This window comes from Pelobates fuscus, chromosome 11, assembly GCF_036172605.1.
Source record: "Pelobates fuscus isolate aPelFus1 chromosome 11, aPelFus1.pri, whole genome shotgun sequence".
Lineage (NCBI taxonomy): Eukaryota > Metazoa > Chordata > Amphibia > Anura > Pelobatidae > Pelobates > Pelobates fuscus.
Genome location: NC_086327.1, coordinates 81724182 through 81737850, shown reverse-complemented (window position 1 = coordinate 81737850; position 13669 = coordinate 81724182). Strand labels below are relative to the sequence as shown.

The 13669-nt window shown below is 43.6% G+C and overlaps 1 protein-coding gene across 2 annotated transcripts; it reads left to right on the top strand.

Annotated features, from left to right (window-relative positions):
* Positions 1-1615: 1615 nt before the first annotated feature.
* RNF26 (ring finger protein 26) lies at positions 1616-6301 on the top strand. 2 transcript variants are annotated; one of them, XM_063436166.1, is made up of 2 exons: positions 1616-3348; positions 6081-6301. In XM_063436166.1, exon 1 carries the CDS (start codon positions 1988-1990, stop codon positions 3329-3331), a length of 1344 nt encoding a protein of 447 aa, XP_063292236.1. In that variant the 5' UTR covers positions 1616-1987; the 3' UTR covers positions 3332-3348; positions 6081-6301. The 2 variants fall into 2 exon arrangements, with proteins under 2 accessions (XP_063292236.1, XP_063292237.1); XM_063436167.1 differs by lacking the exon at positions 6081-6301 and having other exon boundaries at positions 1616-1927; positions 1958-4204.
* The last annotated feature ends 7368 nt before the right edge of the window (positions 6302-13669 follow it).

Below are 13669 nucleotides of genomic sequence, written 5' to 3'. Positions count from 1 at the left end.
AGGCACAATATGCACCATATGAGATACCCTGAGGTGTATAATTTTACAAATGGTAGGCCTTTGTGGTTTGTTTTTTGAACAGTCAAACTGCTATAATACCCCAAATTGAAGCATAGGCCCATTAAATCCGCCTCTCGAAATTCTACTGTAAATGTTGAAACGGACAGGTCTCCTATATGGCACTGTAGCTTCACAAAATAGTGCCAAAGACATACAATGGGGGTACCGTTGTACTCAGCAGAAGTAACTGAACACATAATACAACTTTGTACAGGAATAGCACACACCAACTTTACAAAATACACATGAGAAGTTCTTTGTTATAAGTTTGTGTGCCAAAAAAACCCAAAAACTAAATTTTACTCCAATATTTAGCAGAGATTGGCAGTGAAATGGCTAATTAGAAAGTGTCAAAACAACCTTAGGTAAATAGCCTGTGATGTCTACTTTATATAAATATAAACTTTTGTGTGGCAAATTTGTTTTCTTTTATGGCTATTAAGCTTACAAGACAGACATACCAAATTCTAAAATCGCTCCACATTAAAAGTTTATTTTACTCCTTGTGCTTTGTGACCTGTAACTACCAAAAAAAACCTTAAAATCCCAGACACATTACATATTCTGTAAATCAGAACAACTAAATGAATTTATTTTTAATTACTTTCTTTAACCTGCACTAATTAGGCACACATTACTGTACAAAAAACACAAACTTTCTCTCTTTTTTTGCATTTTTAAAAATAATAAATAAGCATATATATATATATATATGTTACATCAAATTAAAGCCCTTTCTGTCCTTTAAAAAAGAGTAAATAATATGTGTCGGTGCAATAAACGAGAGATGCAAATTGCAGTTGAACGCAAACAGCAAGAAAATGCAAAAATTGCTTGTGTCATTAAGCGTAAGACAAGCTTCTGAAGCTGTGTCTTTAAGGGGTTAAAGAGCACACGTTATGTCAGCTTTCCAACAGACAGCCAGTGGGCAATTCCCTTATGGTGGGCACAACCTCCCATCACGGCCAGTTCTTTAGGACTTATCACTTTCTTGGGATGACGTGTCTCCATCACTTTCAGTTTTTGAATCAACTGCACAGACCAACTCCTATCACAATCAGCCATATTTCCCCTGAGTTTGACAGCATTATAACTTGAGTACATTTTTTAATACATTTCCATTTTCCATTGGCTTGGAAGAACTTCACCTTCTGGGCAGTTTGTCTAGCATTTTTTTTTTTTAATCCCCCCTTGGATACTGCCCAAAAGCATGGTATAACTACCATAAATAAACTCCATGCCAATGCCCAAAGACTGCCCACATTAAAATGGATTCAAAACGTGTACTTTGTTATTACTGTCGTCTCCTACCAACTCCTACACTGTAATTGGGTACTAAAACACTGGCACACTATTCAAATGTAAGCAACCTTGTTATGTGGAGGGCGGGACCATGTGCGTCTCCAATCAATAACACTCACAAGATGGCGGAAGTGAATCTCCGTACAGGTCCTCTTTCTTTTATTGCGCATGCGTGCCGACACGGCCACCAATAAGCGCCGTCCTTTGCGCGCATGCGCTAATATAGCTCTTTCGACCTGCGCATGCGCGGCAGTTTAAAACCCAAGGCAAGGCGAGCGTTCGGAACTTGGCTGCTCTTGGTAAATACGATGTCGGGTCTGCGGGGAATGCGGACCGGCACGCAGATCAGCGACCGTTACAAGGACCGCACCGTTATCGCGTGACTGAAGTCTAATGGCTGTCCCACGTGGGGGGCTGGAGGTTGCATTCAACTAGTGTGTGACTTATTGTAAACCTCGTAGTGTCCGCCTGTTGTCATTTCTACTGGTTTAAACACGTGCTGAATAGTTTCCGCTATGGCTTTCCGGTAATGAGCGGTAAGACAGTGTTTTACCCACCTGTATACCTGTGACCATCACCACCAGCAGTGCCATACCTGTGACCATCACCACCAGCAGTGCTTAACATGATGCAGGCTGTCCTGCTGGTGTTCAGTGGATTAAAATGGACTTTCGAGCTGCTGCTCTTAATACTGGACCTGAACTATTGGCTGGTGTCAAGTCTCTTTTCATTTTTGTTCTGGACTTTACATTTCATATGGAACTTACCAGTTCTCATCAACATGGGACTAGTGCATACCTGGCAGGTTCTATTGGCCCACATAGCCCGAATGGGTGATTCCTGCTACAGTATGGTGCTGAGCACTTTGCAGACCACAAGCAATGCTTTGAAAGGATGCCTGGCTGGCTTAGATGGCCTTCAATTGGTATGGAACCTGCTCTGCCACCTACTGCTTCGAACCAAGGAGATTATGCAGCGTGGACTACTCAACATTGCCTTGTCTGGGCAGACTATTCAGCGCCAGGTGTGGGAGGTGCTAACTATAGCAGCAAGCTTGGGAGCCTACCTTGTGAACAGTTTGGTCAATATATGTCTTATTGCTATGCAAAATGTCTTCTCGTCAGTGCTAGCTGTTTGGACGAATTTAGTCCATGCCATTGTCACTTTAGAGCAGCTTGCTATAGCCGTACTCTCTCAACTTTCCAGCAACGCCGTGGCTGTTGCTATTTTATTGTGGAGTCCATGCCAGCATGCTCTGGAAGTTGTGGCATCACTTAGCCAGAACCTAGGAGTAATAATCGTCAAAGATCTCTACATGATCCCAGTACTGGTCTTACTCATTTTAGTCTGGTGTTTGCTAAGGAGTCCTGCAACGCCTGTCTTCCAACAGTTTTGTGATACAATGAGCAGGCTGTACCAAATATTTAGGATGTTTGTTTTTGTTCTGATAAACTCAGAGATTTGGACGTGGGCAGCCAACAAGTATCTTCAATTGATAAGAATATCCAGGACTGTTATGGAGTTGGCCTGGAATCTAATAAGAACTAGGCCACAAAACACACCAGTGAGACCTGTTACAGCACAGAACAATAACACAAGGTCGATCTGGGTTCGGAATAGGGTACCTCTCCGCATACAGAATCCAGTTCCGAGGCCTGCTCAGAATCCTATCCATGTTCCTGTGCAAGACCCTGTTCCTGGACCGTCTGGTAGTCAGCGCAAACCTGAAGCCCCCAAAGTGGATGAACATGCATCAGGAGAAGACCCATGGAAGCTTCTCCAACAACAAGAAGAGAGCAAAAAATGTGTTATATGCCAAGATGAGAACAAAACTATCCTCCTTCTTCCCTGTCGCCATCTTTGTCTGTGCGCTGCCTGCAACCAGATATTGTTGCAACAGCCTATTCTACAACGAAACTGCCCCTTATGTAGGAAGATGATCTTGCAAACCTTGAATGTCTATATCTAATAAACAGCTATTCTGAAGTAAGCAAGCAGCACTTTACTTAAGGTTAACTTAAGCCTGTGGCTTTAATGTGAAAGTTCAGAAAAAAGTTTGATTAAAAGGATATTCTAAGCACCAAAACTACTTTTGCTCACAGAAGCAGTTCCAGTATATAGATCATGTCCTTGCAGTTTCACTGCTCAAATTTCTGCCGTCTTGGAATTAAACCACTTTTGTTTGTGCTTCCCCGGCTGTGACTCACTCATCGAACATAAAAATAAATGGTTTCATTTTCAATCCGCATATTATATTCGCATTAGAATGTTATCTCCTGCTTAGTTCATTGAACTCTTATCACATACAGGATGCTTCTGTAGGCTCTAGCCGGCTATTAACCACGTAGGAGATAAGAAATTCAAACTTAAACAGACTGTGTAATGAAGTGTAAACATTTCTCTCTACAAGAAATGTGTAGGATACATGCAAAGGACATGCGGCTAGGGCTGCATAAGCAAAGTGATTTAAATGAGCAGTTAGACGGCAGGGTATGATCTATACACCAAAACCACGCCATTAAGCTAATGTTTTGTCGTTGATAATGTCCCTTGTATGTTGGGAACATGCTTTAAAATGTGGATTGAAAATATAGGATCCATACTGCCTTTATTGAAGTCTGTATAAACTGTACATTCCTAACATGTTTGTAATATTTTAGATCAGTCACATGGCACAACTTTTTAAAATTTATTTTTATATATTATTTTGAAGTGGGGCAAGAGGGATCTAGTAAACCTGCTAGAGCTAGATTGAACTGACATACGTTTTTTTTTCTGCCACCTATAATTTCATTAACAAACTGTTACCTCAAGAGAATACTGCCACTTTTGTTAAGAGATTTTTTTTACATAACTGTATAAAATCTTTTATTTGAATTCATCATTTTCTGTTTGCGCGATCAGTCATTAAACTTGTCAGTGATTTACTTCAGTTTTTCTGGGGAAAAGTTCAAGCTAAAGTGACAATCCCCAACATGTCTACAAAGAAAAAAATTTTCTTGTTAACATCTGTAGCATTGGGCATATTCATTTTTAGAATTTATGGAAATCGGTCTTTAAACAAATGTTTAAAAGGGTACTTTGAGCAATGTATGTTGCCTATTCCCCTGACAGGGTCTCTTGCTTTAATATCAAACTATTTAGAAACTGTTTGATTATACTTTTTCATCTTTCATCTGCGCTTTTTATTGGCCACAGTGCTTGAAGTAGAACAAGTGTGGAATGTGCAGAAATACACAGTTAAACCGTTTTTTTTTCTCGTAAATTTAAATTTGAAAGCATGCAGCCACGCAGGGCTGAGTAAACATATAACAAGAAGATAAGTAAGGACTCCAAAGTCCGCAATCCAATTACATGGCATATTGTACAGGTTAAGCGCTTTTATATATTCGAACGTGGTGCCACGTTCCGGTGAACCTTACCCTCAAAGTTGTAATAAGGCACTTGTGTCCAGGCATCTGTCTGGCTAATTCCCTAACCTCTAGATTAACATCTCGGTAGCTTTGATAATGTGGAATTTTAGGACCATGAGTGCTGCTAAGAGAGCATAGTATGGAACATCACTGAAAAATGTGTTTTGTTTTTTTCAACAGTGTTTTAAACATTTTCTAAAGCGGAAAGCAATATTGATACTGATAAGTCAGGTGTCCAAGATACAACATTCCAACCTACTCTGACACAAACGTATTCTGTCTGCTTGGGTTGAATGTATACTACTTCAAGAAATGTTATCAGCAAGCTGAATTGATTATGTTGGACCAAAAATTAGAGGTTTAGCATTAAATGCTGACAATTCTGTTATTCTGATCCTTTTTTGCCTGGGTTGTAGATCTGCATTTGGCTCCTGTAAAACAACTTGCAAAAATACTGTATGCACAACTTGGTCTAAGCGCCCTGTGCTTGCTAGGAGAATGTGCCATGGGTCAGAGGAGACCTCCCACGGAACGTCTCTCTGCTCTCCCCCCATTGCAACCACAGAGCATGCTATGGTAGCTTCCTAACCGGCAATGGCTAGGGGGGCATATTAACGGAGAAATGTGATTATTACTACTTAAATTCTGCAACGCTGTACAATGGGTGATGTTACTCCGTTCAGGCGCTGACAAGGGAGTCAGAGTTAGCATCACAGAGGAGGTACGCCCTGCTGCGGAACTGACCCCAAGCAGGGCAAATTAATTTAGAGTGCAGAAGGAATGATGCAGAAGTGTAACACCCACCTTTAATTAGATCGCAGTGGGCCAGGTAACTAATGATAATTTTCCTTTCACATAAAGTAAACACTGACTCAAGCGATGGTAAACTGATAGCAGCCTTAGTACATAAATGAATTTTTTTGCATTTAAACTGCTTGGCCCATAATCTTCCTACAAGGCAGTAAGTATGTCTCTTGCTGGTGCAGTCCGATCCTCTAATCAGTGCATTAAGGGAAACTAAATGTGAATTTTTTCATGTGTTATCATTATAAATTTAGGGGTTAACCTTTACCCCGTAATTTACCTTTTAATGCATGTGTATTGTTCTACTGTCTTATAAATTTTCTATCTTTTTAATCTGAAAGAGATAAGTGTTCCATTTATTTTGTGACAAAGAAGAGCAACATATTTGCTAAGAAGAAATGGAGGTTGCATTAGCTTATGATGTTTAGTAAATATAGATTTTCAACTAAGAAAACAAATTACTAAGCAAATAACATTTTTTTTTTTTTTTTTTGGCCATAGACGATTATTGTTTAACAGTATACCACTCCTGCCATCAATGAACTGTTTGCTAATAAAATCCTCTCCGAAAGTTTGATCATCTAAAATACTTATTTCCAACTTCCGTGTTATGATGAGTGATGGTAAGCTGTACCATATTTGCCAAAACACACACAAGTCCAGTGAAATGTGCTCTTTCATATCGGGCGATAGCCACCACATTTTCATCCTTCTAGTGCAAGTTGGAAAGACCAATATATGCAGTTACAAAGGAAATGTCATTGGTTTTAAATGCTGTAAGACTTAAACTCACATTAAAGGGACACTATAGTCACCTGAACAACTTCAGCTTAATGAGGTTGTTCAGGTGAGTGCTACAGCTACCCGGAGCCTTTTTCTTGTAAGCACTGTATTTTCTGAGAAAATGCAGTGTTTACATTGGAAGCTTGGAACACCTCTTGTTGCAGTCAATCAGACGGCCACCAGAGGGACTTCCGAGTTCAGAGGCCCTAAAAAGGCCTCTCGTCCGATGCATTCTGGGTGAATGCATCAGACGGGCTATCAGCACACAAAGCACTGTGAACGCGCTTTGTGTGCTGATAGCCTGTCAGCACTGCTGCGGGCGTGGCTTCAGCTGACAGCTTCAGCTTCAGCTGAAAGCTGAAGCCCGAACCCACAGGGAGCTGACTGTCCACAATAGTGGTTGAAGGGGGGGGGGGGGAGACCTACTCTCCTTCCCCCCCCCGGCCCCCACCGCTGTGCGGCGGGTGGGGGCCCTAAAATTATCAATAAGGGGGACCTACTGTCCCCCCCCCCCGGCCCCCACCCCTGTGCGGCGGGTGGGGGCCCTAAAATTATCAATAAGGGGGACCTACTGTCCCCCCCCCCCCGGCCCCCACCCCTGTGCGGCGGGTGGGGGCCCTAAAATTAAAATTATCAATAAGGGGGGGACCTATTGTCCCCCCCCGGCCCCCACCCCTGAGCGGTGGGTGGGGGCCCTAAAATTATCGATAAGGGGGGGGGCCTACTGTCCCCCCCGGCCCCCACCCCTGTGCGGTGGGTGGGGGCCCTAAAATTATCAATAAGGGGGGGACCTACTGTCCCCCCCGGCCCCCACCCCTGTGCGGCGGGTGGGGGCCCTAAAATTATCAATAAGGGGGGGACCTACTGTCCCCCCCCGGCCCCCACCCCTGTGCGGCGGGTGGGGGCCCTAAAATTATCAATAAGGGGGGGACCTATTGTCCCCCCCCGGCCCCCACCCCTGAGCGGTGGGTGGGGGCCCTAAAATGATCAATAAGGGGGGGACCTACTGTCCCCCCCGGCCCCCACCCCTGAGCGGTGGGTGGGGGCCCTAAATACAAAGGGGGGGGGGACCCTAGTTAACCCTCCCCCCCCCCAAAAAAAAAAATTATCTCCCTACCTACCCCCCTCACCCTAAAAATAATGAGGGGGGAACATTAACTAAAAACCTGTAAAAAAATAAAAAGAGATAAAAAAAACTTACCATTCGATGTTTTCTTTCTTCTAAAATCTTCTTTCTTCAGCCCAAAAAAGGCCAAATAAAAATCCATAATAACCGACGCAATTAAAAAAAAAAAAAAAAAAAAACCGAGCGCAAAAAAAATAATCCATCTTCACCCATGGAGGGCTCCGCGCAGACTGAGCTCCGCAGGGTGGGCAAGGCTTATAAAGCCTTGCCCCGCCCTGCAATTAGGCTAAGAACACTCTGATTGGTGGGTTTAAACCAATCAGAGTGCTCTTTGTCATTTTACAAGCGTGGGAAAGTTCTTTGGAATTTTCCCACGCTTGTAAAATGACACAGAGCACTGTGATTGGATGGATTTCAAGCCATCCAATCACAGTGCTCTGTGTCATTTTACAAGCGTGGGAAAGTTCTTTGGAATTTTCCCACGCTTGTAAAATGACACAGAGCACTGTGATTGGATGGATTTCAAGCCATCCAATCACAGTGCTCTGTGTCATTTTACAAGCGTGGGGAAATTCCAAAGAACTTTCCCACGCTTGTAAAATGACAAAGAGCACTGTGATTGGATGGCTTGAAATCCATCCAATCACAGTGCTCTGTGTCATTTTACAAGCGTGGGAAAATTCCAAAGAACTTTCCCACGCTTGTAAAATGACACAGAGCACTGTGATTGGATGGCTTGAAATAAGGCACAGAGCACTGAAACCCATCCAATCACAGTGCTCTGTGTCATTTTACAAGCGTGGGGAAATTCCAAAGAACTTTCCCACGCTTGTAAAATGACAAAGAGCACTGTGATTGGATGGCTTGAAATCCATCCAATCACAGTGCTCTGTGTCATTTTACAAGCGTGGGAAAATTCCAAAGAACTTTCCCACGCTTGTAAAATGACACAGAGCACTGTGATTGGATGGCTTGAAATCCATCCAATCACAGTGCTCTGTGTCATTTTACAAGCGTGGGAAAATTCCAAAAAACTTTCCCACGCTTGTAAAATGACAAAGAGCACTCTGATTGGCTCAAACCCACCAATCAGAGTGTTCTTAGCCTAATTGCAGGGCGGGGCAAGGCTTTATAAGCCTTCCCCACCCTGCGGAGCTCAGTCTGCGCGGAGCCCTCCATGGGTGAAGATGGATTATTTTTTTTTGCGCTCGGTTTTTTTTTTTTTTTTTTTTAATTGCGTCGGTTATTATGGATTTTTATTTGGCCTTTTTTGGGGCTGAAGAAAGAAGATTTTAGAAGAAAGAAAACATCGAATGGTAAGTTGATTTTATCTCATTTTTTCTTTTTTACAGGTTTTTAGTTAATGGTCCCCCCTCATTATTTTTAGGGTGAGGGGGGTAAGTAGGGAGATATTTTTTTTTTGGGGGGGGGGGGAGGGTTAACTAGGGTCCCCCCCCTTTGTATTTAGGGCCCCCACCCACCGCTCAGGGGTGGGGGCCGGGGGGGACAGTAGGTCCCCCCCTTATTGATCATTTTAGGGCCCCCACCCACCGCTCAGGGGTGGGGGCCGGGGGGGGACAATAGGTCCCCCCCTTATTGATAATTTTAGGGCCCCCACCCGCCGCACAGGGGTGGGGGCCGGGGGGGGACAGTAGGTCCCCCCCTTATTGATAATTTTAGGGCCCCCACCCGCCGCACAGGGGTGGGGGCCGGGGGGGGACAGTAGGTCCCCCCCTTATTGATAATTGTAGGGCCCCCACCCGCCGCTCAGGGGTGGGGGCCGGGGGGGGGACAGTAGGTCCCCCCCCTCATTGATAATTTTAGGGCCCCCACCCGCCGCACAGGGGTGGGGGCCGGGGGGGGACAGTAGGTCCCCCCCTTATTGATAATTGTAGGGCCCCCACCCGCCGCTCAGGGGTGGGGGCCGGGGGGGGCAGTAGGTCCCCCCCCTCATTGATAATTTTAGGGCCCCCACCCGCCGCACAAGGGTGGGGGCCGGGGGGGGACAGTAGGTCCCCCCCCTTATTGATAATTTTAGGGCCCCCACCCGCCGCTCAGGGGTGGGGGCCGGGGGGGGCAGTAGGTCCCCCCCCTCATTGATCATTTTAGGGCCCCCACCCGCCGCACAGGGGTGGGGGCCGGGGGGGGACAGTAGGTCCCCCCCCTTATTGATAATTTTAGAAAGCGAGCTGAGCTGTCAGTCAGACAGCTCAGCTCGCGAACGCGCATTCCGCGCACATGCGCGGTAAAGCGCTCAGGTTCTTCATAGGGCGGCATTCAATGCCGCTCTATGAAGAACGCGATTGGTCCAGCGCGAAGCCGTCCCATTGGGCCCCGCGATTTCGTCATTTTGACGAAAAAGGGGGCGCGGCCTAGCGGGGAGCTCGGCGCTGGAACGGAGGTAAGTTTTTAATATAAAAACACCGATTTTTTTTTTTTTAATTAATGAAAGTTCATATAAAAGCAAGAAGGAAGGCTGGGGGACCTGTCTTTCTTGCTTTTATATGGTGACTATAGAGTCCCTTTAACCTGGAATTTTTTTTTTTTTATTGTGATTTGATCTGCAATTGTAATATCCTGGTTTCTTTGAAAATTTGAAAAATGTTGGAGTTGTGTTAAAACTTCCTGGTTTTTCTCGTTTTTTATGTGATATGACCTTTTTTTTTTTTTTTTTTTTAACAATGTAACAAAATATTTGTCAGAACACTGTTAATTGTGTTTATAGAAATGCTTGCCTGAATAAGAGGACAAACATGTATTCCTTACACTATAGTTCTAAAAACACTAGGATACTGCCGCCTCCCCCACGCCTGCTTTTAAAAGGTGATTTATTCACCTTATTTCCAGCGCTGCGTCGGTATTCTTGTGGCTGGGTCTGCCTTCTTGGCTGAGAGCATCAATCTCGACCTATCCAAGGCTTTCCCCCTAGAACATATTGCGCATCTCTATAGGTAGCATTCAGTGTCATTATGCAGAGATGCTTCATGTGTAGACACTGACTCAGGAAGCACCTCTAGTGGCCGTCTGAGTGACTGCCACTAGAGGTGTTCCTGCGCTGTAATGTAAACATTGCCTTTCCTCTGAAAAGGCCGTGTTTACATTAGTCTGCAGGTACAAATGCAGAATAACTACAGCTAGAGCTGTTCTGGTAACTATAATGTCCCTTTTAAGAATTGTATTCCAGAAGGCACTAAACTGGTGACCGTAGAGCTGCATTGACCTGTTGCTGTTAAATAGGTAGCTTAAAACTATAGCATTAGAAATACATGCTTATGTATAACAGTGGATCCAGGAGATATAAACTATGTAGTTTGTTTTTGCAATTAAGATTGCTTCCTTGTTCGTTATGCAGACAAAATGGAACTAGGTGCTACTGATTCTTTATATCTATGTTCCTGTTCATATGTTACTATGCAGCAACTTTCTACAAAATGAAAGTAAAAGCTTGAAAGTGTTTTTCGAGTAGACATTCAGATTTACATACCCTCTTCCCTTCAGAATGTCTTATCTGTCTTTGTTTTTTTATTATTTTTTTAAAGAATTGTATTTGTATGGTTATTGTATGCATTTTACACATTTCAACACTTGGAAAAATTTGATCTAACTTAAAGGGACACTCCAGGCACCCAGACCACTTCTGCCCATTGGAGTGGTCTGGGTGCCAACTCCCACTACTCTTAACCCTGCAAGTGTAATTAATGCAGTTTTTTTATAAACTGCAATAATTACCTTGCGGGGTTAACTCCTCCTCTAGTGGCTGTCTAATAAAGGGCACTTCCTGGTTTCTAGCACAGGAAACCTGTGCTAGAGCGTCGCTGGACGTCCCCACACTGTGTGAGGACCTTCAGCGTCTCTCATTTCCCCATAGGAAAGCATTGAAATGCATTTTCAATGCTTTCCTATGGGGAGCGCTAATGCGCATGCGCGGCATTGATGTGCATTAGGTCTCCCCAGCCGGTGGGCGGGATCAGTCTCGCCCACCGGCCGACACAATCAGAGGGAGGAGCGGCGCGGAGGAAGAAGCAGCGACGTGGGACATCACTCTGTCAAGTTCGGTGGTGTTTGCATATTTTTCAAAGACTCCTGAAACTGACAGGTCCAGTGGTAGGGGAGGGGAGCTTTACTTACATGTCCTTTTGTGGCCATGTTAACGCTGCAGGTATTCTTCAGATCCTGGCACTTAAGCTGCTGTGCTCTCACTCAATCATGCGAGAGAGTACAACAGTGAGGTCTAAGGAGACAGAGCCTGAATCTTACAGCCATCATTCCAGACAGCTGCTAGGATAGAAAAAAGTTTGGTAGAAAAAAAAAGGGCAGTTCTCCTTTTGTTAACCTTAGGCTTTACTATAAGACAAAGTAGTCCCTACTTTGTCTTATAACTTTGGATTTGTGTTGAAATTTCAGTTCCATTAAATGGACAGTTTAAGCACTAGAAAAACTAAGTTATGGTGCCAGAAGGTCCATAAATTAAGTTATGGTGCCAGAAGGTCCATAGATGCACTCTTGCCAACGCCCACTTTTTTCAACTGGGTAAACTGTTCTTGAACCTGCTAGTTTTTTGTTTGTTTTTCTGTGTTCTGTGTTATACTTGTTTTTTTGCTCCTCTCCACGTGTGTTTGCATTGATAACATCTGTGGATCTATGTGCTTCCCAATCCTGTGCCATTCAACAATATTGGAATCCAAACTTAAAGATTGCAGTTTATTGATAAGCCTTCTATATGCAAAAGTGTCAAAAGCCTTACTGATATCTAGGTAAGCTATGTCTACTGCACCACCCTGATCTATTATTTTAGTTATCCAATCAAAAAAAAAATCAATTAGATTAGTTTGGCATGTTTATTTCGCCTATGCTAGCCTTTGAGTTTGACATCCTTGTCCTAAATGGCAGAGAATTGATCAGTGAGACTGCAGGGGCATGATCTATACACCAAAATTAAAGGATCACTATAGTGATTTTCCTGACACTAGTGCCCTGAGGGCTCCCTTGCTGGTGACCTCTTCTCCCCGTCAGACGTCACCGGAGCCGAATGCGCACTCAGTGTCCATAGGAAAGCATTTCTCAATGCTTCCCTATGGACGCATTGCGTCTGAAACTGTTATGTTTACATGTGAAGGGTTAAAACCTGAGGGACCTGGCACCCAGACCACTCCATTGAGCTGAAGTGGTCTAGGTGACTATAGTGTCCCTTTAAGCTAAACAGTAAATTTTGCAAGAGTAAATCTATTATTTCAAGGAATATTACAAAAAAACGATAATTGCATTCTTTTATCTTATATTTATCAACATGTTAACTGCTGCTAAGCTATGAATGATGTTTAAGTGATCAGTCAGACTACTCCCATACATTTTGATATCACATTTGCCATTTTTGGATCAATAAACTCTATTTTGACAGTCACACCTTAGCTGAAGAGGCGAGTGGAATCTTAACCAGAGTAAGCTAGGTATGGGGTAAAACCCTTCCAGCTGCTTATTTCTTGCGGTTGCTGGGTGTAGGGTAGTAGGCAGGAACTCAAGCATTAGAACGATGCAGCTGCAGGGAGCTGTGTCTGGATAAGTTCTGAACACCACTCCCAGCAGCTTGCAATGTAGTTATGCGTGCAGCCACTAAGTGTGAAGCCTCTCCCTCCGTGAAGGGATCTCATATGTCATTTAAAGAAACTGTTTGCAAAGGAAGTGTGGTGGAGGGTTTGAATCCAGCAATAATTTTGAGACCAGGTAAAAAGGAGGTATGACTAATAAGAGCAAGAGGATGGTGAAAGGGTGTGTATATGTAAACCGGCATTCACATATAGACATGCAACAAAAATATACTCTTTTTAAGACAGCACTACACTAAACAGGCATTTTAGGGTGGCATGTAGGCCTATTAGAATGCATGTACACGGCTTCTAGGTGAACCACAGATACAACGCATACAAAATAGAAAGAAATCACCTATATTTTATAGTCTAATAATAATTCTATAATGGCAGTGTGACTTTTAATGAGTTATAGCAGACACCACTTCATGTTGAGATGTCTCCTTTTCCATCAAACAAAGAAGGATGTCAAGTAGGAGTACCAGTAAAGACAATGTCACTTTTTGAATTAACATTCTAGTAAGCTTGATAAGGACCAGACTCTTTAAAAAAAAAAAAAAAAAAAACAGGGAAATGATGAGCAACAAAACTTCTAG

Bases quoted from the DNA above. Each gene is read 5' to 3' on its own strand.
- RNF26 (XM_063436166.1), top strand. From the start codon at position 1,988: ATGATGCAGGCTGTCCTGCTGGTGTTCAGTGGATTAAAATGGACTTTC.